Source organism: Pinus tabuliformis, chromosome 3_1 (assembly GCF_031772625.1).
Source record: "Pinus tabuliformis cultivar Carrire ecotype Pingquan chromosome 3_1, CPIR1, whole genome shotgun sequence".
Taxonomy (NCBI): Eukaryota; Viridiplantae; Streptophyta; class Pinopsida; order Pinales; family Pinaceae; genus Pinus; species Pinus tabuliformis.
The window spans coordinates 485037119-485064945 of record NC_142301.1 but is presented as its reverse complement, the minus strand read 5'-3'; the positions used below and the strand labels follow the sequence as shown (position 1 = coordinate 485064945).

General features: G+C 39.7%; 2 protein-coding genes across 5 annotated transcripts in view; one reads left to right on the top strand and one right to left on the bottom strand.

Annotated features, from left to right (window-relative positions):
• Positions 1–27827, bottom strand: part of LOC149187912 (putative E3 ubiquitin-protein ligase RING1a) — a 155012-nt gene that overhangs the window by 32430 nt on the left and 94755 nt on the right. The gene's annotated exons all lie outside the window — the stretch shown is intronic.
• Positions 89–26259, top strand: LOC149187913 (uncharacterized). The gene is made up of 3 exons (XM_089412377.1): positions 89–463; positions 595–919; positions 25915–26259. Exons 1-3 carry the CDS (start codon positions 336–338, stop codon positions 26257–26259), a joined length of 798 nt encoding a protein of 265 aa, XP_089268503.1. The 5' UTR covers positions 89–335.

The following is a 27827-nucleotide window of genomic DNA, read 5'->3' as shown; positions in this document are numbered from 1 at the left end:
GGCTTTTCCTAAACCCTGCATTTTCTTATGCATGTGGGTTTAATTTTGATGTTGAGGTCGTGGAAGGATTATTAACCTGTGTCCAGAAGATGGTGAGATCTCCAGAAGAACGTATGGAGATCTCTAGACAAATTGAGCAATATAAGTTGTCAGGTGGCACATTTGGCTTTGAGATGGCTGTCATTGATAGGACGGTTAAAATGCCAGGTATTTTTTAGTTTGTAGTATGTACTTTGTAACTTTGTTTCAAATTTCATTGTTTCTTCAAATTCCATTTTTTTCTTATGTTTATTTAAAATTTTATTTGTAATTTTGTTGTAGACGCATGGTGGAAGATGTATGGTGGCAGAGTACCCCTTTTGCAAAATCTTGCCATACGCATCCTCAGCCAAACATGCAGCTCCTCGGGATGTGAGCGCAATTGGAGTGTATTTGAAAAAATACACAACAAGAAGCGCAATAGGTTAACACTTAAACATTTAAAATATTGCAAATTTCCAAATAAATTTTTGAATTCATTAAAGTTTTAAACAATATTTTTTTTATAATATTAATTATTAATTATTAATTTATTATTTCATGAACTTTGTACAGGTTGGAGTCCCATAGACTTAATGACATGGTCTATGTCTACTACAATCTTCGATTGTGGGTGAAACAACTAGAGAAGACACCTGATACGGAAGCCATCTCATTGGATGGGATTGACACCACTGCTGAATGGAGGGTTGAGACCGAGAGGCCTCTCATGGATCCCACTGAGGATTGGTTAGTGCAGGATGAGGGGGAGGAGGAGGGGGAGGAGGAGGAGGAGGAGGAGTTGGAGGAGCAGGAGGAGGAGGTGACACCGCCTACCCGGGCTACCCGGGCTACCACTACCACCAGTAGAGGACGTGGTCTCCATCCACCTCAGCCTCCTGTAGCTGCTACTACTAGTTCTTCAGCTTCTAGAGCACGTCAGACTCCACTGCCATTTCCACCACCACAGGCACCAGCTTCTACATCTAGAGGGAAAGAGAAAGTTGTGCCATTTTCTCGCAAGAGGGGCAGAGGAAATCAATAGGATTAGACTTTCATTTTATTGTATATGACATTATGACATGATGAGATACATTATCATATTTTTTGTTGATATTTTGAGGCTGAGTTGGACTTGGGACTCAGGACTTACTATTCAGGACATGATTCAATGTTATGTGTGATTTTAGCGCTAGAAATGATATTAAACATCTTATATATTAGTTTTTTTATCATATTTATGTGTCAATGTATTTATTTTATGTTGTAGATGGTTTAGATATTAAAAAAATTGAAAAAAAATGAATATTTTTGTGCCAAACGATTTTTTCCCGCTTTTTTCCGATTTTTTCCCGATTTTAACGATTTTTTCCGCTTTTTTCCCGGCGCCGATTAAATCCCGATCGCGATGTGTGCAACACTGGTTGAATGACAGTTGTATGCAACCCTAAGTATTGTGATTGGGTGACAAATCACTATTGTGTGGACTGATCAATTGTGCCCTAAGTACAATGATCCTTCGAGCAACTAGGGACTGTTAGAAGGGCTAACTGTGCAGCCTATGATCAGTCATCTTGGAGAGGCAAGAAGATTGTTAGAGGCAAAGCTTCAAAGACCCTAAGTACAGTGCTATTGGAGAGGCAATAGTTATTGTTGGAGGGCAGAATTGTAAGCCTATGTTTAGACTTGGAAGTGAAGTGTTAAAGGTATGTTCAATAAGTGTGTTGAATGACAGTTGTATGCAACCCTAAGTATTGTGATTGGGTGACAAATCACTATTGTGTGGACTGATCAATTGTGCCCTAAGTACAGTGATCCTTCGAGCAACTAGGGACTGTTAGAAGGGCTGACTGTGCAGCCTATGATCAGTCATCTTGGAAAGGCAAGAAGATTGTTAGAGGCAGAGCTTCAAAGACCCTAAGTATAGTGTTATTGGAGAGGCAATAGTTATTGTTGGAGGGCAGACTTGTAAGCCTATGTTTAGAGACCTTGGAGTTGTAGTATCATTGATAGAAGGCAGATTTTAAGGAGTTGATTGTGCAAGCAAATCTGAAGTTGCAGAGGACCTTGTGAGCAACAAAGGCAGAGGTGTTGGAGTAGCAAGATCTCTGCGTGTATAGGTGGCAAAGGACCTGCCAGGTGTTCATGGCAAGTGGACTAAAAGGGCTGGTATAAGCGCTTCTTTAGCAAGTCAAGTGTGTCATCTTCAAGAGAAAATTGATGGTCATGTGTTGTTGACATCAAGCCCTAGTTTCCTTCTATCAGGGCTAATTGTAAGGGTCGTGATCCCTAGTACGGGAGCCCTATGTTTGTTGTATTAAAGTTGTAATATAACAAGTTTTGGGTTGCAAAAATTCTTGTGTACTTCATTGATTCACTGTTGTACATTTTCCATTGTGCAAAGTGCTTTTGTTGTGGCATTTTAATGTGTTTGTGATCGTGTTTTAGTCATAGACCTGATTTTGAAGTGCCAAGGAAAAATCAACATAAGAACATGGGTATATACTGAGCATGAATCATTGCTTTCACCGCTTCCACAATAGTCCTGTTCTTCCTTTCTGCAACTCCATTTTGTTGAGGTAAGGAACTATCCACTCCCTCTTGATCCTTGCATCCTTGCAAAAATCACTGAAGTCCTTGGAAGTATATTCTCTTCCATTATCTAATCTCAAAAATTTGATCTTTCTTCCTATCAAGTTCTCTACCTGAACCTGGAACTCTTGATACTTACTAAAATCCTTATCATTGGTCTTCATGAAGTAGATCGAAGTTTTCCGAGAGAAATCATCAATGAATATCACATTGTATAAGTAGCCACCCAACTAAGATGCAGTCATAGGTCCATATACATCTAAATTTTCTAGATTCAAGATCCCCTTGGGTCTACTATCACAACTCAGGAACAATCCCTTTCCATTCTTGCCAAGTGCACAACCCCCTATAAATGCCATCATGTTCTACTTGAAGTTTTGGAAGACCTGTAACCATCTGCCTCAATGCAGGTAAAGCCCTGTAATGTAGATGAGCATATCTTTGATGCCATAACTCACATAAACTTATGTTGTCATGTGCCAATGCCTGGGTTGGTCGTCCTACTAATTTATATAGACCTCCATCTCGAACACCAATTACTTATACTGAGTCCATGCTTGAGCCTTTAGGCCATCTAAGAGCCTTACCATCCTTAAATGCTACTCGATAACCTCTATCTTCTAGTGCTGAGATAGAGAGCAAATTCTTCTTCAATCCTGATACATACAAAACATCTCCCATGTGTAGTGAATCTCGAGAGCCCCATTGAAATGAAGCTGACCCAACTCCTTTCACCTTATACTTGGTATTATCTCCAAGTTCCACCTGTAATGTTGAATCTCTTTCTATCAAATTAGTGAGAGCATCTCGTAAACTAGTCATGTACCTAGAAGCACCACAATCCACTAACCAAACATCACCACCATTGGTAATAGTGCCTAAAAGAGCAGAACTAAAAGCTTTCTCCTCAGCTCCCTCTAGCTCTAGAATAGCTTCCTTTTGAAACTTGTTTTCCATTATGAGACTTGGGACCATTTTGTAACATATCAAAGAAAAAGTCAAGTTGTTGAACACTTGTCTCTTAGGCTGACTTTAGAGGTTGTTCTTACAAAAAAACTTTGATACCTTCTTGATTTTTCTATGAGATGTACAGTAGAAACCAATTTTTTGATCTGATAATTACTATCTAATGATCTTTAACAATTTATCTTATGCCACTAATATCATTGAGCAAGTATACACAAAAAATCTCAAGAGTAAATGCAGTGAAAATAGTAAGATCATAAAGAGACAACCATGCACAATAGAGACAACTTTATTTAGCAAGGTTTACAAATACAATTTTTTCTAGAAGTTTGTGCCAAAATCCAAGTCCAAATACCAGTCAAACCCGGTCAATTTCTAGTTAGTCAATGCTAGTCAAACCAATCAAAAATCAAAATTTTAGCCTACAGTCAAGCTCGGCCCTGCGGTCAAAGGCATGTGGTTAGATCTGTACTCAGTCAACTCTAGTCAAACTTCAAACTCGGTCAAATCTCAGTAAATTCGGCATCTATGTGCTCCCACGTGCGGCTACTCTAGAAGATATGAAGTGATGAGTGAGTGGTCAAAATGAAGATGCCACATTGTGTATATATACTTGTCAAATGGGGTGAATTTTGACCAAGGGACACACCCTTTCATGGTGGGGCCGACTTGTCCCTTTTGAGCCTACATGCAGCGCAAGAAAAAATAGAATTTTAATTTCAATTCTCATAATTCTTCTAGGCAGACTTAGGTGACCTCTTGGCATGCGGAAATACCTCCCGATGCTACAATAAAAAAATCAACAATCCTCTCATGGGCACAATTACCAACTATGACATCGTTATTTTATTATTGTTGGAGAGGTTGGCACATTTCTTTAGGGTGCGCTTTCGCTTGTGCATGTGCTAATGGGAAATCAGTGGATGGTATTGGAAAACAACAAAGGGTTTTGGAATGAGCATTATTGAGGTCTAAATTTCTAACCACTTTTGGCACTTATTTCTAGGGTGCACTTCACATGGAGATATTTTATCATTTGTTGGGTAATTGGCATAGTTACAAGGCATTATTTTCTTAGGCACACCTCTCCTAGGTGCTCTCTCATCTTTATTGCATGGATATTTCATCTACACTTGTCATTATTTTGCCTTCATTAGAGAGCACACTCACCTCTTTAATTTCATACATATATCATTTTATTGGAGGCAATTATGGAAGGGTCTTCTTGAGATTTGTGTGGCATACTTGGAGGGCCACACATGGCACATTGCACATTCTTGCTTGGTCTGTCTTCTATTACTAGAGCATTATCTTGATATATGCACTTATGGAAAGTCAACTTATGATTTTTGGGGTACCTCCTTTCTTGTGCGATGCTCCACCTACTTTGCACATTCATCCATAGAGTTGGTAGCCTTGGACTTCATAAGTGGATTGATTACATGCATCTTGTGGACCACTTGTTATTTTTGGATGGTGGTTATGAACTTTCTGATACAAAGATTATTTTAATATCTTATCTCTCATGCAACCTGGAGGGCACACTTTGAGATATTTTCTAGTGGATCCACGAGCACATCCTCCTAGGTTGAAGATTATATCATTATATTTTGCATCTATCCATCTTGAAGGGTAATTCTACGTGGACCTATTACATGTTGACTTCATGTCATGCCTATTTTCAGTAATATGTCATCTCTTAAAAATTTTGATTGTATTATTCTTCTTATTATCGAATGAGGGTGAGTTCTCTTGGAGAGGCTTGTGTCCACATATTGTGACATGGCCAATAATGGATTGAAGAAGAATCTAACTGCTCCAACTTTTGTTAAACTATCCTAAAATCAACCATATAAGCAAACATATTAGATCTAGTTGCTGGAATTATTAACTCTTACATGCAGCTGAAAACGAGAAAAGAAATCACACACAATACACAATTATTTTTGCTCTTCTAGATCAATTCATCATTCAAAATATCTTCAGAAAATACAAAAGCTCCCTTACAGGGAAAATGGCCTTGAGAAATTAATAAACGAACAACAAACCTAGAAAAATCCATTCTACATAGAAATCATGGCAGATTTGCACCACACATGTAGCTTGCTCTGCAATCCGTATGGCCTATTCTATTAGGCTACATGCCTACTCCTTTATGTTTCCTGGTTGCCTCCTTGCTGAACCACTACTAAAACACCTCACCAATGGATGAAATTCAGATCTCTGATTTTCTCCACTCACGTGACTTGTGAAATGAATGCTCTCTATGTCTTTTTCCTTTTCCCTCAGTCCTTTATAACTTTGACATGAGCCAAAAACCTAATCTTCAGGGTTAAGATCTAACTGTGAAATCAATGGATCTATTTTAATTAAATCATTAAGTGACCCACTTTAGTCGCTTTATTAATTAAAAGTCATTTTAATAAAAAGGCATTCACTTTACTAATTAATTAATTAAAAAGTGAACCTCTAAAAAAAACATAGGATACATTTAATGATGATTTCCATAAGTAGACAACCTCACAGAAATACTTGTCTGAGCTACAAACACTAACACTCCCCTTTAACGAAGAAGGTATTCTCCACCACTCCAAGCTTGTGTTGAAACCAAATGAGCTTACCCTTCACCAAGGGCTTGGTGAAAATGTCTACCAACTGCTCCTCTGTAGGAATATGTTGGAGTTTAATCACTCCTTTCAACATCTTGTCTTTGATGAAGTTGTAATTGATCTCAATGTGCTTTGACCTGTTGTGAAACATTGGATTTTCGAGAGTTTGATACAACTTTGGTTATCGCAATGGATCACTATCGGCTCAATCCTGTGAGTAGTCTATGAAGTCAAATGGCTTCACAAGTAGCTAGACTCGTTGCCATGTACTCTTCCTCAACTGAGGTTTTCTTGTTGGACTAGGAAATGACTACTAACCCCAAACTGAAGCAGCACCCAAAGGCGCTCTTCAGATCTGTATCATTGCCTGCCCATTCTGAATCTCAGTATCCCCACAACCTCACGCCATCTCCACCAAGGTACTACAATCCATATCCTATTGTGCCTTGCAAATATCTAAGCACGTACTTTGCTGCAACCCAGCGGACCTCCCATACAACGTGAACTGGGTCAGGGTGGTAACGACAAAGTTGATGTCTAGTCAAGTGTTGACCAGATACATCAACAAGGCAATCAACTACCTATCCTATCTAGAGTTTGCCAATGCTGAAACTGAAGTTTCATCTTCTTTATGTTGGTCATTGTTACCCACCAAAATGTGTAACCCCATAGGACGAAAATTTTCTCCTACATTTGAAAGCCAACTGGAGAGACAACCAACCAGTAGCCCCTGATATTCACTTCTTGATGATGATATGCCATATGCCTCTGCCATCTGCATTAGCCACATACTACTCACCATCTGCCACTTCCACTTGGATATAGGTATGTTGCTATCCAAAAGGTACTTTGACCATTTTGCAATTGGGTGCTTATACTTGTTTGTTTTGAGCATTTAGTATGGATAAAGGTGTGATCTAGAAGATTGACTGATCTTGAATGTAAATCTTTAGCCCTAGTCCATTGGGAACTCACATGACGCCTTACAGTTATAAGAGGAGCACTACTTGGTAAACCCAAATTGAGATAACATGTTTCACTATCCCCTACATCATACTTGATACTTTCCATGCCACATTACAAATCCCTTATACCACCTCCATTCTTCAGGTCTAACTTGTCATTGGTTCATTGGGATTTAGCACCATCATGTCCACACCACTTGAGTAGGGTCGGAAAACATTTCCTTGTAGGTTGATGCAATTAAAAGAATTAAAAAGCAAATCATGGCCACAACAAAAGAAAAAGAAGAAAATTAAAATACAAAAGATGCCAGAGACATAAAATAGCACGTGGGCAAAAGCCTAACATGAGCTCTACCTTCCTCATTTGGCCATTGCCCAGTTTCTGAGCACATGATGCTCCATTATATCAAAAAGAATCCTTGCATGTCCCAACCCTGATGAGCAATGATGTGTCTCATCTTAAGGGGTAATATTAAATGCTACATCATAAAGAGCAATCTCTAACCCTTGAGCTATGCACTGTAACGCAAAGCATTGTCAACAAATTGTAAAAGGCGCACTAAAGGGGTGCAAAAAGCAGGCCAAGCAAGGTAACTCATGCCTCCACGATTTCTCCCTTCTTACATCTATACTCTCAGGATGTGGACTATCCATCAATTGGTCCCCTTGACCATGGCACTTGGCCATGAAACCTTTTCCCCTCCATTGCCATACATTTACTCTAACACCTATTGATTGAGGGGTTGACCTCAAAAATGCCACTTCCCCTTAAGGGCTAGAAGCATCTAATAGGGTTGTTGATTAGCCACCTCTATCAAGGCAGGGAACACCTTTACAAGACTTGGTCTAGTTAGATATCAGAAGTTGATCCAAGTTTGAAGTATTAATATGCCATTAACATCCAAGTTTTGTCCACTTAGATGCTCATATGATCTTAGTCTCAGATGGATGGTTGTTTTTGCTTGAGTTCATGTTGATCTTGCCAGGTGGTCCATAGCAACCCAGGCCTTAAGTGCACCCACTCCATAGGTACCCAGGCCTTTCATAGAGAAAGATGACTTAGCGGATGCAACATCGAGAGTGTTGGGCCTTATGATGACTTGAGCAGATGATACATGTACGAGATCACCCTCAAGACCCTGGAGGTTGGTCTTATTTGACCCATCACAAAGGATTCTTGATGATTGCACTACTAGACCCAGCATGCCCCCAAGTTGATGTTGACATTACTGGATGGGCGGACCATGATTCAAAGCCCAGATGAGGATGGCCTTCCATGAGAGACTAGGGAGGGGTTGTTGCACCCAATGGAGACCTAACACTGGAGAGAGAATGCCCTGTTTTGACCATTGAAGACCCATGGAGATGACATGGTGACACCCCAACTAGATTTGGGAACCTAAAGGATGATTTGAGGGGCACTCCTCAAATGTTGGATGATCTTGGCACAGAGACACATTTTCAACCTTCATCACACCACGACATATCATTTGGATCCCAAAAGGGGCATGATGTTAGCTTTAATGAGGCTATGGCTCACACGTGTGGGAATTAATGACATATTGGAATTGAGCTATTGGGTTGGCTTGTAAACCAAGTTCTATTTGTTGTCAAACTTGCTTTAGGGGATTCATTAGCTAAAATTAGGTAAGGTAGACCTCATATAAATAAAGATCACCTTATTGTTGTGTCTCATCATCACTTGTGGAGTATTTGAGCCTCCCTAAAGGATTTTGGCCTAGCTATTGTGTCTTGTATTCTTGTGGAGATGTGATCTATTGTGGATAATTTTTCTTTTGGAGACTACCTCTTGTTGTGGAGACATCACTTTGGGATAATAAAAGACTTTTTCATGCATATCTTGTAAGTATTTTTATTGTTGATTATCTTTTGAATGGTTGTTGCTAGGGTTTCTATGCTCTTGTTAATTTGAATATTTTTCTATGGAATTTTGTCAAAGTATTGGATGTTTTAACTAGAGAATGTATGACATCCCTTGAAGATCTTCATGAAAGCTCTCTTCATGATTTTATCCCCTCATAAAGTGGCAGATAGGGTTTTGATAACTAGGGTTTTCTTGCCCTTAATCCATACTAGGGTTTTTCTTGCCCTTAATCCATACTAGGGTTTGATATTTCCATTAGTAGGTTTCCCTTAGGCTCCATCACCTAAGGATCAAAAACTGGCATCCGATCACACATCATAGAAAAACTATTCAAAATGTATTTCTCTCTTTCTCTTAGATTTTCAGCCCTTCAAGGCAAGTTGTTAGGCTAGGGCATATGGCCAAATTCAACGAGTGTGTTGGCTTGTGGTGAGGTTATACACGGACAGAGTCTCATTGCATCAAAATCCAACCTTTTCCACAGTTAATTTTGTCAATTTAGGGCTGATGTCACAAGCCCCAAGTAAACTTTCCTTAGGGAAACCTTAACCTAACCCAAGGCTTCAACTTAGGGTGTTTTGAAGGCTTGTTGCTCCAATTATTGATCAAATCTATCTTTAGCAAGCCTTTTATTGTTCTTATGCATTTTGGTAAGCCTTTATCCTTTCTTATTCATTAAACCTAGGTCATAAGTGCCCTTGATAAGCCTCTTGAAGTGCACGCTCCTCCATGTCTTCAACCTGCATACATGAGTTTTCCTGTCCTTTACTTCAAATCCCTGAGGTTGCTCAACATAAACTTCTTCCTATAGCATGCCATGAAGAAATGTCATCTTTACATCCATCTAGTGAAGGGTCCATCCTTGACTAGTAGCAAGGGCAACAATCGATCTAATAGTGGTATAGCGAGCAATTGATGAAAGACATCATCATAATCTTCTCCCTCTTTCTGGGAGAATCCTCTAGCCACAAACCTTGCCTTGTACTTTTCAATGCTTCCATCAGCTCCATGTTTGATCTTGTACAACCATTTTGAGGTTACGACAAACTTTCCTTTAGGTCTCAGAACAATATCCCATACATCATTCTTCATAATGGATTCATACTCTTTAGCCATAGCATCCTTCCAAACTTATTCTTTCACTACTTCAAAGGTATAAGGCTCAGCCTAGATCATAGTGCTCATAGCTACAACGTACCCTTGATACCTGCATGGCTTTTTTCTCTAAAGGTCCTTTTGGAAGGAACAAATCTCTCAGCATCTTGTAAAGTATCACAAAGCCATAATGGTCTTTTCTTGGCGGGAGGATCACTAGGAGGAGGGACCAAGGGGTCCATAGGCTCCATCAGATCATCAACAATACCCTTCTCAGATTCTGGCACAAAAGGACCTTCGAATATGTCCATATCATCATCTTTCAGGTGAGGAGGAGGAAGGTCTCTAGCTTTCCCAAGGGAAACATGTTCATCGAAGGTCACATCCTTGCTAAACTCGATCTTCCTTTGGCCATAAATATATATTCTAAATGCTTTATAATTTTCACAATATCCAACAAACGTACCTTTCTTTCCAGTGGCTTCCAGCTTGTTCCTCTTATCCTTCGACACATGAAAGTATACGGGGCAACCAAATATCCTAAGATGACCAATATCGAGCTTCACACTTGTGAAAATTTCTTCGGGAGTCTTGTTGTCCAAGGCTTGATGAGGAACCCTGTTTTGTACATAGACCATTGTATTCGTTGCTTCTCCCCAAAGGAACTTTGGTAACTTTTGATCATGCAACATAGCTCTAGCAGCCTCCATAATAGACCTGTTCTTTCTTTCAACCACTCCATTTTGCTCGGGATTGTAGGGTACAATAGTTTCCTTCTTAATACCTTCCTTCTTGCAAAAGTCAATGAACTCATTTGAAATGTACTCACCACCATTGTCGGACCTGAAGACCTTGATTTTCTTCCCTGTTTGATTCTCTATCAACGCCTTGAAGTTCTTGAACATATCAAAGGCCTCGTCCTTTTGTTTCAAATAATATATCCATGTCTTCCTGGAGAAGTCATCAATGAATATGATATAATAGAGATGGCCACCAAGAGAATGCACTAGCATAGGTCCACAAAGGTCAGAATGAATGAGTTGAAGAATATCATTTGTCTTATTCCTACTAGAGGGGAATGGTCCCCTTGTCTTCTTTCCACTAGCGCATCCCAGACATACTCCATCATGACTTGCTTGAACATCAAGCATCCCAAAGACTAGCTTCTTCAACTTCGGTAGGGCTTCATAATGTAGATGTGCCAACCTATAGTGCCATAGCTCACTCTAGTGATTGGTGTCATGGACCATTGCCAGTAGAGGTTCCCATTAACTCTATAGAGTCCTTCAACTCTAGATCCCAATGTGAATGCATCCTTCATATGGGATTCCCTAGGCCATGTGAGGACTTTTCCTTTTATGAAAGCTACTCTCATCCCTTTGTCTTCTAATGTAGAAATAGATACCAAGTTCTTTCTTTAGTTCCAAAACATACATCACATCATGAAGAAGAATGGATTCCCTATAATACAAGTCAAATTTAACCAAAACCTTTCACTTGATATGTAGCATTATCCCCAAGAATGATCTTCGAACCTGTCTCCCTCTCTTCCAGATTGGAGAGGACTTCCTTGTATCCTGAGAATTGTTTAGAATCCCCGTTATCTACCAACCAACTATCATGCAAATCTGGAGGAGAAGAAATAGAAAGAGTGGAAATAAGAATATATTCAGATTAACTAGCAACTGCATTATTTTCATACCTGGAATTTCTCGCTCTCTTTTGAGGACAATAGCTTCCTTCTTGACCATCAATTGTATCTCTTCTTCTCCTTGTTGGAAAATGTAACTAGGTTCAGTCTTCATTAATGTATTTGAGTCATCATAAAATGTACTTGTCAAAACAAATAAAGAAATATTTTTTTATTATCGTGTCAATGCCTTATTAAAGCATGGATTTCATGCTTGGGTCATCATTATATTAGTCAAAGTCCCTTATCATTAAACCCTGGGTCATAAGTGCCCTTGATAGGCCTCTTGAAGTGCACACTTTTCCTTGTTTTTGTTGGATTGAGCCTTGTCCTTAAGTTGAGTGCCCTTCTTTAGCTTATCCATTTGTCACCTCTAAGCCACAAACTTAGAATACCTTTTAGGTGACCAATACCAAGAAGGCTCCCTTGTGGTGAAATCCCACTAAAGAGCAAAAGGTGGAGCGTTGTGGTGACAGTGGGCCTCCACCTCATTGTTGTCCCTTGGTCTAGTTCTTGTCTTGTGAGCCCTCTCACAAGATCTACTAGATCTTGAGGCAATAATCACCATCGAAGTGGTCATCGATATGCTATGCTCCAGCCTAAATCTCTTGAGGATCTCTACAGTGCACTTCCCTTGTCCAAGGAAGATTGACCCAATATCCTTCATCTCAAATTCTAACACTATATCGACTTGCAACCTGCAATCAATCATTTTATACTTTCTAGAATGAGATCATCCACATACAACACCAAAATGAGGGGCTCAGACCAACAAGTATAGGATGGGATCTGCCTCACTCTTGGTGAAGCTTATGCCCTACAAATAGCTATCAATCCTAGCACACCAAGCTCTAGGCACTTGTTTGAGTCCATAGAGGGCTTTCTTAAGGCTGCATACATGCGCCTCTTTGTCATGGACCTCAAACCCCTATGGTTACTCAACGTAGACTTCTTCCTCAATGATGTCGTTGAGGAAGACCATATTGGATGCTCCATCCCATCTTAGAAGCTATCGAAAGAACTACTCAAATAGGATATTTGGCTACCGAAGCAAAACTATCCTTGTAGTTTACTCCTTTGTAAGACAATTCAAGAGCCACAATTATGGCCTTATATTTCTCTACACTACCATCTGATGCATGCTTTACCTTGTAAAGCCACTTGGAAGTCACAACTGGCTTCCCCTTCAGTCTCAGTAGAATCTCCACATCTTCTTCATGATGGAGTTGTACTCCTCCACCCTGGCATCTCTCTACACCTGTTGGTTAGCTACTTCCTCAAAGCTAGAAGGCTCTAAGTCTATGATGCTAGTCATCGGATCCGTGTACGTTGGAAACTTCTGTGTAGGTATGTTGTCCCTGAAAGTGGTTCTAGGAGGATCAACATGCTCTCCAGCATCCAGCAAGGTCTACTCCGCCGACCTTGGCCTCCTAATTGATGTCGAAGGAGCTAATTGGAAGTCTTTTCTCTCGGCTTCTTTGGTTCCTCCTCTTAACTCCCCTCTATAATTGCTAGTACATCCTGAGATTTCCTAGATGTCAAGTTCTCCTCGAACTTGACATCTCAACTCACCCCAATCTTCCACTGATCTGTTAGGAAGACTCTATAAGCCTTCGAATCCTTGTTGTATCACACCAAGATGCCCCTCTCACATAAGGGTTGCAACTTGGTCCTCTTTTCCATTGGTATGTGGATGTAGACTAGCCAACCATATATTCTAAGATGTCGGATTTCAGGCTTCTTGTCTGTGAATGCTTCCTCCGGTGTCTTATCCTCCAAAATTTGGTGTGGGTTCCTACTCTGCAAATACATAGTTGTGTTGCATGCATCAACCCATAGAAACATTGACAAACTCTAATCATGGATCATGGCCTTCAACGCACTAATGATAGATCGTTTCTTCCTCTCTACAACCCTATTCTGCTGCAAATGGCCACTGTCTTCTTCGTCTTGATCCCTGCCTCCTTGCAAAAATAAGTGAACTCATTAGAGGTGTATTCACCCCCATCGTCTGCCCTTAGCACCTTGATCTTCCTTCCTATCATGTTCTCCACCTGAGCTTTGAAAGCTATGAAATGATTGAAGACCTCACCCTTGGTCTTCATGAAGTAGATCCAAGTCTTCCTGGAGAAGTCATCAATGAAGGTCACATAGTAAGATGCACCCTTTACTGAAGACATTGACATAGGCCCTGTTAAATCATAATGGATCAAATCCAAAATGCCTTTGGATCGACAGTCACTGTTAGGGAAAGATGCCTTGATATTATTGCCAAGTGCACCCCCTTTGCACACCCTTTGCTGGTCCAGATTGAAGTCCAGAAGCCCAGTGACCATCTGTCTCAGTAATGGTAGAACTCTATGATGGAGATGCCTCATCCTACTGTACCAAAGCTTGCTCATGCTTTCACTGATGTGAACTAGTGCCTGAGTAGTTTGAACCTGAAGTCTATATAGGTTCCCCTCCTGGACTCCAATCCTCACTGCAATGTCTGGACTAGCTCCCTTTGGGCAATGAAAAATTGCCCCCTTTGTAGGTTAACCCCATAACTAACATGGACAAAACATTCTTCTTTAGGCCAAGTACATAGAGTACATCTTGCACATCAAAGGAACCTCTTGACTCAAGTTGGAATTGACCTGTCCCCTGTCCCCTCACTACATACTTGGCATCATCGCCAAGCTCAACATGGATCCCCAAGTCGTCCTCCGCAAAACTATTGAAAATATTTCTAGCCTCTGTCATGTGGCGAGAGGTGTCATTGTCCAAGTACCATGCGCTTCTAGCAATAGCGCTGGTAATTGTTGGAAATACTAAGAGGGGGGTGAATCAATATTTCTCTTCAATTAGTTAATTTAACCTTTGCAGAGCATTAATTATCGTTATCGTCAGATAAACATAAACAATCATCAACACCATTCAGCAATGCATAATATCAAACACATTAGACACGAGATTTTTAGGTGGAAACCCTTTTGGGAGAAAAACCATCGAACACTTCTTAATATTTGTCTTCAAAATTTACATAATTTTTTTCAACTCCAACTGAAGCAGGCTCCAACCTGAAGGACGCTCCCACGCCCTAGTTTACCAACTCCAACTAAAAAGACGCTCCAACGCCCTAGTTTACTGGCTCCAACCTGAAGGATGCTCCAACACCCTGTTTACTAGCTGCAACTGGAAGGACGCTTCAACGCCCTATGCAGACTCCAACCTGCAATAGCACCACCCTAACACCCTAATTGGCCGGCAGACCACGTTTCACAATTTTTAGACTAGATCCACCTATGCTCAAAATCAATACAAAATAAACTATAATACAATCTCAATCAAATCTACCTTTGTCTAATATATACATCAAACCCTAGCTTCGGTTACATCATCCTGTCATCAAACATTTAGGAATATACCCTGGTTCAATAATCACTGCAAACCCTGGCACATATCATTAATAACCTTTGTCCTTCAATGAGCACAATCCTCATCCAAGCAAACATTCTCTGTCATAGTTTGATCTCTGAAGTGCAAATCCAATCCAATTTCCACATATACTAATAACTCTGCTCAATGTGCCTTTGTCAAACCCTAGCAACAATAATATCTGAAAAATCTACGATGCTTCTACTCTGTCACTATACTTGTCCACAAGCTTCATCATTCATCCATCACATTCTGTCATCAAGATACTAACACATAATATATAACAGTAATACACCAGCAATCATATCACTAGCAGCCCCACTGAATACAAAACCCTACTCAGTAGTATTCGAAGTATCTTGCAGAACATCTACTAGTGCAGCAGCATTCAATATATGCATTCTTGTTCAACACTTCATTCTCTGTTCAATATTAGAGCACAAACCCTCAACCACACCAACATTCCTATTATCTATGTAATGATGAACAAACATCAAGGTCATCAAGCAACAGTATGCACATACATATCATTAAAACCTCTCTGGAGTAGATCTCTGATCAATATCAGATATACAGTGTGAAATCAAACTTGTCCAATCTGTTACCAAGACGAGTACGATGCCTGCCGTTATGTGAAAATCCTCTGCTAGTGCCACTGTCCAAAACTCTGATTACTGCCTTCTCTTCTCATCCTACTTTCAAATGGAGTATCAGCACAATCATAAAGCAGATAGCAAATAATGAGGTGCTCAAGTACTGACAAGTGTATGAGATATGTCTTGCAAGGTGTACCACAATATTTTGCACTCAGAGGCTTCAAATATGATCAACCATGCTCAGAATTTTTTTTTGGTGCCAAGTAACTTATTATGTATCCTAGGGGACTTCCCAAATTAAATAACTTTGATGCCTGGACTGTATAAAGTGAACAGATCCAAAGTGTCCCTCAACCAATCCGCAGACAAGTTAATGTCATAGGTGTCACAGTCACAGTTCTGCCAAAAGGTCTGTAACAATTCGATAGGGTCGAAATTCTTTAGTATAAGGACAAGAATTTCCTCAGGTCTGCATCAAGTATAGGGCCTAACATCATGCCAAGAGGCCACACCAGTCCCCGCAAACTTGCTCAGCGAATTGTCACACAATGAGCCCTCAGCGTCACTGGTTAGGACTACAACAGACTTCAACACAGCCTTTAACAACCTCAAAATTTTACCAGTAATCCAGATTCCAGCGTCAATCCATGCATGAATTTGCTCCACAAATTTGCCTCAGATTGGCGTTCAAAGGAGGCCAAATAGTTCTTCAGGAGCCAAAATTCCTGCCTTCAACCCAGTTTTGGAAATGTATCAATAAAGGGTCTGAATTTCACAGATCTTGCTCAGAATCATGCGCTAATACAGGGCCGCAACCACTCGACAGACTCCTTAATTGTGCGAATGCTTGGAACATGTTTTTCAGAGATGGCTGAAGAAGTAATCAAACTGTAAACTGATGCCCTCAATGCAGACTCATCAAGCAATTAAACGAAGCCCATATTAAGCCAAAACGAATAAACCTTATCCCAACACGGTCTTCAGAAAATATATCTCCTCAGAACGCAGACTATAACAGAGAGTTTCGGGCCACCCTTGAGATGATGCCTTGCTCCACAGGGCCAAGATTATTACAGAGATTAATTCATCCTTGAATGCACAGATAATATTTTGAGGACTCAATTCACTCCTATACATAGTTATTTGAAGGGCAGCCAACTTGTAATCATGGGGGAAAATTGATTTTAAAATTTGAATATTTGAATTTATTTTGGAGCCACAAATTAGGGCCAACCTCCATCATTTCTTAAATTTCAAATTTGAAATAATCTTCATTGGGAGCCGACCTCTGGATCCTTTAATCAATTTTTCTTGTGACCTTAAAGATTGAATTTAATCCCTTAATAAAATATCCTTTGTATCTTCATGAATTGGGCCCTATTCTAGCCAATGATATGCTGCTACATTATTTCCCTTTGGGGACTTCAACCACAAGAAGGGGGGGCTTCATTTTGATCAAGCATATCTCCCAAACCATGAGGACCCTCGTGACATGCCACATACTGTTGGAATCAGTATGACAAGCAGCATCCAATGATAGTGGTCTTAGGATCAAATATACTGACCCTCATTCCTCAACGTCATCAACAAGTGTGGGGCATCTAGAGATTTCTTTTCCTTTGGAGCTTCCAACTGATGCTATCTAGACAAATATTAAGAGCGTTCATGGACCAATGTTGGCATCAATGACAACACCATTCAACAATCTCCCCCTGTGCTCATTCCTGCCCCTGACTCCATGCCTCAATCTTCTCCTGATTTCTCCCCCCCTTTGACATCAATGGCAAGGGGTTACTCCCCCTGATGAAATGCCTTCCTATGTCTTCCTACAATATACCTTTCTTTGACTGCCTCTCTTCCCCTAACATGCTATGCTTGTCATGGCTTGCCGCTGCATAATTTACCTGTCAATATGCATCAATAGCAACGAGTCCTTCAATCTTGAAGGCTGACTTCTGCTGATCCATAAGTTGACTAATCTGCCCACCATGTTGATCACTGCTCTCACAACTTCACATCTGCCATCTGTCAACCTATCAAAGGATAGATCTTCAAAAGTGCAACCACTGCTACATAGACTCCCTCTCTTCAATATTCACAGGGAGTCAATAATCTGGATTGCTCAGAATAGCATATGAAGTTCGAACAAGCTCTTCAGTCCGATCATCCTGAACCTTAGCATCTTCCATTGTAGATTCATCATGTCCTTTCGATTTTACAACGCCTGAAAGCATGACTACTAAGACTTTCTCATTTTCTTGGTCTTCTTGCTTTTGTTTTCTTCTCCAGACCTTCCTGTACCTAGAGTTAAGGTTGTCTTTCATGGAGGATTCCATCTTGTAACTGCAATCGCAAGCGCTATGCCCATAGTTATGGCATTTGTAACATTCAATTTTGGGCCTAAATGATGGAACAAATGATAGATACATTCTATTGGCAATGTTATTATGAAATATGTCTTGCGATCCTACAAACTTACTTCTAGGATTTTGATAGTCAATGTTATCATACATTCTGCAACCCCTAGCCATATGCCCTAAGTTAGAACCCATTAAGCAAACTAGAGTACCTGAATGATATATCATGTCTTAATGATCTTCTGTAGACAGTCTTTCTTGGAGGTGATACAGCCCTTTGTTGATCCTTGTCCTTGATTGCTTCAGCATTACTTCTTGGAGCTGCAACATCTTTAACCATCTTTTGTCCTTCATTTTGATTTGGCCTCTGAGGGATTTTGCTATCAATATTGCTTTCCGGGTACTTGGAGCTTGGAGCTTCACCTGCCTCTTTTGCCTTCAACTTCAATTTACCCAAGTCATTATTCTTCCTTTTGACATCCAGCAATTTCTCCTTCTTGAGCTTGTCTATTTCAATTAGGGCAGCGTCAAGTTCATTTTGCTTTTGAGCAATATCTTCTTGAAACCAGATTTTCAAGACATTTCTTCTTTCCTCTGCCTCCTCTACTTGCAACTTTAGAAGATTGACCTTTTATGTTACTCTATTAAGATCCAGTATTTGTTCCTTTTGCCTTTCATTTTCCTTTCCAAGTCTACTAATTTCTGCTAAAGATTCATCTAGTTCCTTTTGCTTTTGATCAACTTTGGTTACGTACCTCTAACCAGATTCCTTTAATTGACTTCCCAGGTCTTTCTCTTTCTTTTTTGCTTCCTACACTTGGAATTTCAAAAGAGCAACTTCTTCTTTGAGTGTAAGATTTTCCATCTCTGTGTTCTTCAAGATATCAAGGCATTAGCTAGTACTATTTAGTATTTTCATGTCTACTTCTTCTTCATCATCGTCGAATTCTTCGACCTGAGAATCTGCTTGATTTGAATCATGATCATCATCATCTTGCTCTACGTTCTTCTTTGAGTAGAGATTATGGAGCCCTTTCCAAAGACTTTTGGCAGATGAGCATTAATCAACTTTCGCTTTTACGGTGTCAGGCAAAGCGCTAAGAATGACATTCATGGCTTTCAACCTTCTAGATTCGTCAGTAGATGTATCTCCAGAGACAACAGAGTGCCATACATAATATCCTTGAGCTTTCAAAGAGACTTCCATTCTAGATTTCCATATTTCATATTTGGCTTCATCGAACTTAGGGGCTAGATAACCAAGTTGATTATCTGCAATACTGTAGTCTTTGATTCTTTCGAACGTTTGGCAACTTGCTTCTTCGCCTTTCCCATCTCTGCTCTTTGTGATCTTCCTTCGAGTTGTTAAAGCTGCAACTAATGGAACTTGCTATGATACCACTTGTTGGAATCACGAATGTCGTTAGACCAAAACCCGCAGGCATTAGTCTCTGCTACAATCATCAGAGTTAGGATCTGTGAGAGGCAGTTAGTCCATGTCATGAAACACACGAGCAATGTTGAACCCAATGCCCAACAAAAAGGAAAGACACAAGTGAAAATTCACTCTCGAACTTGGAAGTAAGTTCACTCAATTGTGTCTCTATCATCGCTACAACTGTCTTCGACTTCCCCTTACCCTTCTTCCTTTGTGGAAACTGGGAAGCAAAATGACCATTCTTATTGCAAAGATAACATTTTGGGTTTGCTCATATCTCTCTTCTACCCGAATTGTTGTCCCTCTCTCTGACTGTCACCCTTCTGGATGGAATCTTTCCCTTTGGTCTTCTTCGTCTTATTGACTAGAGCCAAGTTTTCATCCGCTGCTCCTCCTCCCTACTTGTTGCTCCTAGACTCTTTACGAGTCTCCTCTTGGATGCAATCATCCCAAAGTGTCTCCCACTTGGGAAGATGCTCCCGGGCACAAATTCTCATGATGAATGGTTCTAAAACCTTGGTGAATCCATTCAGAATGACATTCACTAGCTCTACATCCAATACAACTTCTCCAATAGTTGCAAGTTGGTCACGAATCTATGTGATCCTCATAAGATAGTTGGTCTCAATGGCAGAGGAGTTCATTCTACACTCTTTGAGCTTAGTTTTGAGAATCATTTTTCGACTCATGTCATCACTTTGAAAAAGCGGTACCAAGGCATCGAATATCTCCTTAGATCTAGTCTTTTCTACAACATGCAAAATCAAATGATTCTTAATAACTTCAAGGATCATCCTCTGTACATTTATGTCCTTATCCCATGATGTCTGCACTATATGTTGGAAATGTAACTAGTTTCGGTCTTCATAATTGTTGTTGTACTCATTTCAATATGTATCTTATGTCACAAACAAAAGAAGAAAAGAAAAAGTCATTATTTTAAAGCATGGGTTTCATGCTCTTTATTGAAGGTCTTCTAGGTAAAAGCATGTTCTTCATGCTTCTAGGGTTTGTTAGGTCATAGGATTTATTGTCATGAGTCAAGAGAGTCAACATCATGTTCATAAGAACCTTTTAGGCAAGATGTATCTTGTAAAAAGAATTCATTTTGAGTCTAGAAGGCACTAGAAGCCTCCTAGTCCAAGTCGGTCATGGCAGAGACAAGTCAGCCTCAAGGACAGTGTTGGTCATAATGATGACGCTTACAATTTGGCTTATCAATTCAACTCTTCTTATGATAACTCTTCAGTTTGAGAATGATGTTGTACTGGTTGTACAATTATGAATACCTCCCTAGTTAAGAGGGAGTGTTCGAAATGTAAGTAGTTTCGGTCTTCATAATTGTTATTGTACTCATTTAAATATGTATCTTATGTAACAAACAAAAGAAGAAAAGAAAAAGTTATTATTTTAAAGCATGGGTTTCACATTCTTTATTGATGGTCTTCTAGGTAAAAGCATGTTCTATGAGTCAAGAGAGTCAACATCATGTTTATAAGACCCTTTTGGGCAAGAGGTATCTTATAAAAAGAATTTATTTTGAGTCTGAAAGCCCTAGAAGCCTCCAAGTCCAAGTCGGCCATGGCAGAGACAAGTCGGCCTAGAGAGGGGTATTCGACCCACAGAAAGGTATAAATAGAAGTAGTTCAACCTCATTCACTCACCAATTTGATCTGCAATCAAGGAGGTTCGGTCTCAAGTGCGAAGTTGAGGAAGAAGGACAAGAAAGGCAAGGATGAAGAGAATAGCAGCTGGAAGACAAGAAAAAGTTTTGCCCTAGTTTTATCTCACGTGCAAAGTTGTAGAGTTGTTGCAGGGGTTGAAGTTGCAGGGGTCGAGATTTTTGATGCAATGAAGTTGCAGGTCCGAAATTTTGTAGCTGGGGGCCAAGATTTCTGAAGCAGTGAAGCTACAGGTCCGAAATTTTGCAGCTGGGGGTTGAAATTTTGAATTTGAAGCAGTTCTGGAAGGTTTTGTCTTTGGTTCACTTGGTGTGACCTAATTGGAAAGTCATCTTGAAGGGTCGACTTGGTGTTGGGAGGAGGCTTTGATCTAGGGTTTGGGTCTTGGTTGTCTCATTTGAAGCAGATTCTATAAGAAGAGAGTTTTTTGGGGTTTTCCACTTGGAGAGGTTTTGCCCTAGCTTGGAGCCTAATATATGTGTCCATTATCTTTATTGTTTTCCTCTTGATATTTGTTTGATGAAGAAGATCTAATAAAGAAACACAAGAAAATAAATAAAGTTCACAAGCAAGTATTAAGGTTAAGGAAAATCTAAAGTAATAAGCTGCCATATTGTATTTTTTCAACATTGTAGGGCCTACTGCTGCTAGTATTACCACTGCTAGTGTCTGTGTGCTCCCTAAGGTCTGTGTTGGAGCTGGAGGAGGGTTGGACATGATTGCCCACAAGTCTTGCTCCTTCAAGATCGTTGAGATTCTTTCCTTCCATGGTAAGAAATTTGAAACCCCATCAATTTAATCCTCAACATTCATACTAGTTACTAGCATGGCTATTATAATTTGTCTCTCAAGCCCATTGAAGTAACCTAGAAAACAATAGGTCTGCTTTTCTCTCAAAGCAATCGATTCAATACCATGTTAAATTATCCTAAAACCAATTATCTAAGCAAATAGATCAAATCTAGTTACTTGATAAAATTATTAACTCTTACATGCAACGAAAAGCGAGAAAAGCAATCACACACAATGCACAATTATTTCTGCTCTTCTAGATCAATTCATCATTCAAAATATCTTCAAAACTTACAAGAGCTCCCTTATAGGGAAAATCGCTCTAAGAAATTAACAAGCGAACAACAAACCTGGAAAATTCTAGTCTGCACAGAAATTGAGGCAGATCTGCTCTGTAAATGTGGCCTGCTCTGTTGGGCTATACAATTTCTCTTCCTCAATGCTGGTTAGTTGCCTTCTCCTTGCTGAACTACTGTTGAAACTCCTCGCCAATGGCCAAAAATCAAATCTCTAATTTTCTCCTTCACTCACGTGACTTGTGAAATGAATGCTCTTTGTGTCTTTGTCCTTTTCCCTCTCTGTCTTTTATAGCTTTGACATGAGCCAAAAACCTAATCTTCAACGATTAAGATCTAATCGTGAGATCAATGGCTCTCTTTTATTTAAATTATTAGCGACCTACTTTAGTCACTTTATTAATTAAAAGTCACTTTAATAAAAAGGCATTCACTTTATTAATTAATTAATAAAGTGAACTTCTAGAAAAAGTATAGGATACATTTAATGACAATCTCCATAAGTAGACACCCTCATGGAAATGGAAATACATGTCTGAGCTACAGACACTAACTATTTTATAATATTTGTTTCTCCCCATTGTAATGTTGGTTAAGACTTTGGGGATTGAGTAGCTCTTCCCTTGGACTTTATTTGTACATCTTATGCTTGGAGCTGGATGGAGGATTGGAGGTAAAAATCTTTTATGTAAGGCCTTCATGTGTGTAATTTTTTTCATGTGTTGATGTTTATTGTATAAAACCCTTGCTATTTAGTTATCAAGGCCTTGCAATTAACCGTGTTTCATTTGGACAATGTTATGCAAGGAGGTAATCACTCTTATTGTTGTTGTCGTCATGTTAAGCATACAACTAATAAACCTAGTTGCAATTAGCATGATATGGCATCACCTTCGTGGCCATATTTTGTTGAAGTGAGTAGCTTTGGAAGGTCTTCTACATATGCTTGGTGTCTTAACATGTGGAAGACATTATTTGCCTCTTCTAGGTGCTTGCTTGGTGGAGTAAGTGATTTGTATCTTTTTTGCTAAGTCCAATTTAGGAAAAGTACAATAACTAACGTAAATTAATTATTATGGACTATTGAGTTATTTTGTAAGGATAAATAATTTAATCTCAACCATTCATCTCCAAGATAGTTCTAGAAGGGAGATTGGGGTTAGGGATTTGGACTCAATGAAAATTATAAAGGCAGTCTAGCAAGTGTTGATTTGGGGTAGCATCGGATGTGCTCTAGGCCTCAAATTTTGCAGGGAGGCTTAGGCACATGCATTACAAAGAACCCAGAAACTGTTTTGGGAAATTCCACCTAGAGATGATTATATTAAAATAATTAATATTTTTAATAGGGTTCCTAAGTCTAAATTCAGGAAAATTAAAATATTAATGGGTATTAATCTAATTGTGGGTGAATCTTCTAGATAAAGATGAAGATCAAGTCAAAACGATCTGAGCCTTTGATTAGGAGTTAATCTAGGCCGTTGGTTGTCCAACGGGAAGATATAAGAAGGGGCTTGAGGGTCATTTGGAAAATACACCAAGAGAGATCAAGAAATCGATTTTTCTGAAGTGAGAAGTTCTCAGAAGGAAAAATCGATTGAGGAGATTTCTTGCAGTTGAGAGGCAGTCATCAGCAAAGAGAGGCAAAGAGTGATCCAATAGCCTTGATGCAGAGGCTGGCGCAGGGGCAGAAGGGCCATGCAGAAGTTGCGCAAAGGGAGAGAGAGAAAGTCGAAAATCAAAGAAGAGAGTAAGTTTCAACAACTGGAAGCCAGGGTGTGAGACCGGGAGGCTGAGAGCAATGACTCTGGGCTACTGATCGATTCCCCAATTGGGTGACGCTGTGCCTGAGAGGGTTGACACTGGGACAACGTAGAGGCAGCGCAGAGACAGTGCAGGGCTTGCCAGGGGCACCTCATCCAGTGTCTGGATTAGCCGGGACTTTTTCTTAGTGATTGTGTGAGGTAATCTCACAAAGCTTCTGCCAGTATTTCTCTCTATAACTGAATAACCCTGTGAGGTATTCAAAGATGTATTCAGAATTTGCGACTGCTTAATAATAATAGACCCTCAAAGTTGTTGCACAGGTTTTCCTGCATTGGGTTTTTCCAGGGACATTTGTCCAAAAATAATGGTGTCCTATGTGTTTGTATTTCCTTGCTCAATTTTTATGTTTCAGAATCATTTTTAATTTGGTGTAGGATGCTTCAGTAATTTACTTCAATATTTCAAGAAGAAATCTGAAATAAGTTTGTAATGTAATTTACAATCTAGGTGAAGTAGATTCAGCTGGTTGCAGTAGGATTCCTGAGATTGTTAGATCTAGGAATTTTCACAAGAAGGAGGTGAAGACACAAGTGAAGTGATTGAGTCATCATTCAGAGAAAGTGATTTTCTCTAAGTGCGAGTGTCTTTGTAGACCAGGTGCATAGAGAATAAGTGCAAGTGGATTGGGGCAAATTCAAGAGAGCTGAGTAAGAGGAGATGGCAAGGCCAAGTTACAGGAGGGAGATTGATTTTATCTAGAGGAGGTCGAGTTGCTGGAGTCCCGAGTTTTCCCTAGTGCGCATCAGTGGCACGTAAGGAGGGCATAGGTCGAGTTGTTGGCTATGTATTTGGGTTGAGTTCTCCAAGTCGATTTCATCCTGAGGCTAATTTCCTAGAGGCTGAGTTACTTGAGCCGAATTCATTCTTTGGGAATCGTGTTACAAGTTTCAGGGTTTTGCATTTTTATTTGTATCTATGTGAGTCGAAAAACCCAAGTTTTCCAGACAATTAGATGATGGAGAATTGTTGTGGGTGAATTATTTTGCAATGCATGATTAATCTCTCTAGTTTATTTCCGTTGCATATATTTAATTCTAGAAGTTAAAAAAAATAGTGATTTTATTTTCCGTGATTTGGTAATTATTTGGGTAAATAAATAAATTGTTAGGGATAAATTAAATTGTTGTGGGAAAATAAATCTGGTTGGTATTAGAAATTTAATATGGTATCAGAGCAGTCTAGAAGACTCTAAAAGAGAGATCTAAGATCATGGTTTGCAACAAGTTTTCCTTTTTTGCAGCAGGATAATTATTTCTTAAATTTTGCAGTAGGGTATTGTGGTCGTGGTCAATTTGTGGAGATGGCATCACTAAGTTATTTGAGATACGAAGACAGAGTGGACGGGGTATCAAATTTTAGTCCCTGGAAGGAGAAAATTACCATGATTCTAAAGATGAATGGTCTTTAGGATCTAGTAAGCATAGACATTCAGGTTCCTTCAGATCCAAATCTTGCAGCAGTGCATAAGCTCAAATACATGAAAGGAAGCTACATAATTTTGGATGGTGTGAGGGATCATATAATTCCTCACATATCAGGGAAGGACACGAGAAGACAGATGTGGGTAGCTCTGGCCGATCTTTATCAGAGTACAATGAGAATAAAAAATGGTGTTGCGGCAAGTTAAACAACATTAAAATGAGCAGATCTAAGACTGTGACATCTTATCTCATGAGGGTCCAGCAGGCTCGTGATGAGTTTGCAGTTATTAGGGAAACTGTGCATGATTTGGAGCTAGTTAAACTTGCTCTAAACAGGTGTGTAAAGCATTGGTCCACTTTTGTGGATAGGATTCTTGCTTGTCAACAACTTCTTGATTGGAGCCAATTATGGGATGACTTCACCTGGAAGGAGATCTGGGAAAACCCATTGACCAGAGGACAAGGAAAGGACGCAAGAGAGAAAGATGAGCTTTGTCTTGCTGCACAAGCGAAAAAGGGAAAAGTGAAGGCCAAGCAGAACCAAGGTGGAGGAGGATCTTCACAGGACAAGAAGGAAAAGGACATGAGCAAAGTCAAGTGCTTTGGCTAAAATAAGTTTGGCATTTTACTAGTCAACGTCCAAACAAAAAGAAGGGCAAGGGAAAAATTGCTAAAGTAGCTACTGTGCAGATGGAGGAAATGGCCGAGAAGTTTAAGAAAATAATTTCCTTAGTATCTTGCCTTTCTGGAACCGTCACAAAAGTTGTTTGGTTCGTGGACAGTGGAGCATCTCATCATATGACAAGATCTAGAGATGTACATGTGGAGCTTGGTGACAAGGGCAAATATGCAACCAAAGGCACTAGGAGTATCAACTTCCAAATGGACTCAGGTGGCATCATGGATGTGAACGAGGTGTTATATGTACCAGGTTTGGAAAAAAATCTCCTTTTAGTTTCGGCCATATGAAACAAACAACTATAGGTCAACTTTACGAGAGGTGAAGTGGTTGTTAGGCCGAAAGAGACCAATTTCAACAAGAAGCAGGTGATTAGTAGAAGGGAGAGTGAAAATTTCCTTGAAATGCAGCAACTGGAAATTTATTCTTCTAATTTATTAATTATGCAGTTTATTTGCTACGGCAAACAACGAATAAATCGCACTGCAATTTCTTCACAATAAAATTACACTACGGAAAATAAACTGGAACTGAGAAAACCTAGCACACACAATAAAAATGACACCAATATATTCAGACAAAAGTCCCTGGAAAAACCCAACTGGCAAAACTGGTGCAGCAGATGAGGGTGTATTTTATTATGTGTAGCAGTAAAATCTGAGTACAATATCTAGAAGCTTAACCGGAAATCCTCCAGCAAAATAATTTGGCCAAAATATTAGTGAGACAATTTGTGTCACCCGACAACTGATCTCAGCTCTGAAACTGGCTCAAATTGGGCTGCTCGAAACCCCTGTGTCAGCCTTTACGCAGACTTTACTCGTACTTCTTGCGAAGTTGCTATGATCCTGTCATTCCTGTCATTCTGCCCAACTATGCCTTTGGGAATGATTCACTTGACCTCCTCAATCTCTTCTCGGTCTATAGCGATCAAATCGATCTCTCTTTCAGTTGAATCTAACTAGCCCTCTAAAGCTTTTGCGCAGGCCCTGCGCAACCTCACTGAGGAATAATGCAGCCCTCTTTCTACTAACTCTCTGACACTGGAAATCACTCTTGTTGCTCCCTCTCATTTTTGCTTTCCTTCTGGCTCGAACTCTTCTTCCCTGCTCCACCTCTGCAACTGGATAGTTGGATCTGCCAAGGAACTCACTCTCCTTTGATGTGTCTGATGTGTTTATCTCCAACCCCATTGATATGCTCTTATAATCTGTTGTTGGTGAACCAACAACCATGATTATATCTCCATCAACGGCTAAGATCATCTCAAACTCAATCTGTTTGAGCTTCTAGAGCATTCACACCTTTCTTTAAATCACTATTAATTAACCAATAATTTAAATGATGGTTAATTAATTTAACTAATGCGTTTCACGAGCTTATCTCGCAAAACCTTTTCTGGGTTTTCAAGATCCTATGTTCTTAGTCTCTCTAACACAAATCAAGACTAGAACACTTGTCTGATGCTACAAAAACTAGCACTCCCTCTTAGCAAGGAA

Excerpts from the sequence above, each read along its gene's own strand:
- LOC149187913 (XM_089412377.1), top strand. The coding sequence starts at position 336 with ATGTATGGTGGCAGAGTACCCCTTTTGCAAAATCTTGCCATACGCATC. Across the intron at positions 464-594 it reads CACAACAAGAAGCGCAATAG|GTTGGAGTCCCATAGACTTA; the intron begins GTTAACACTTAA and ends AACTTTGTACAG. Across the intron at positions 920-25,914 it reads TCCATCCACCTCAGCCTCCT|GCTCGTGATGAGTTTGCAGT; the intron begins GTAGCTGCTACT and ends AGGGTCCAGCAG.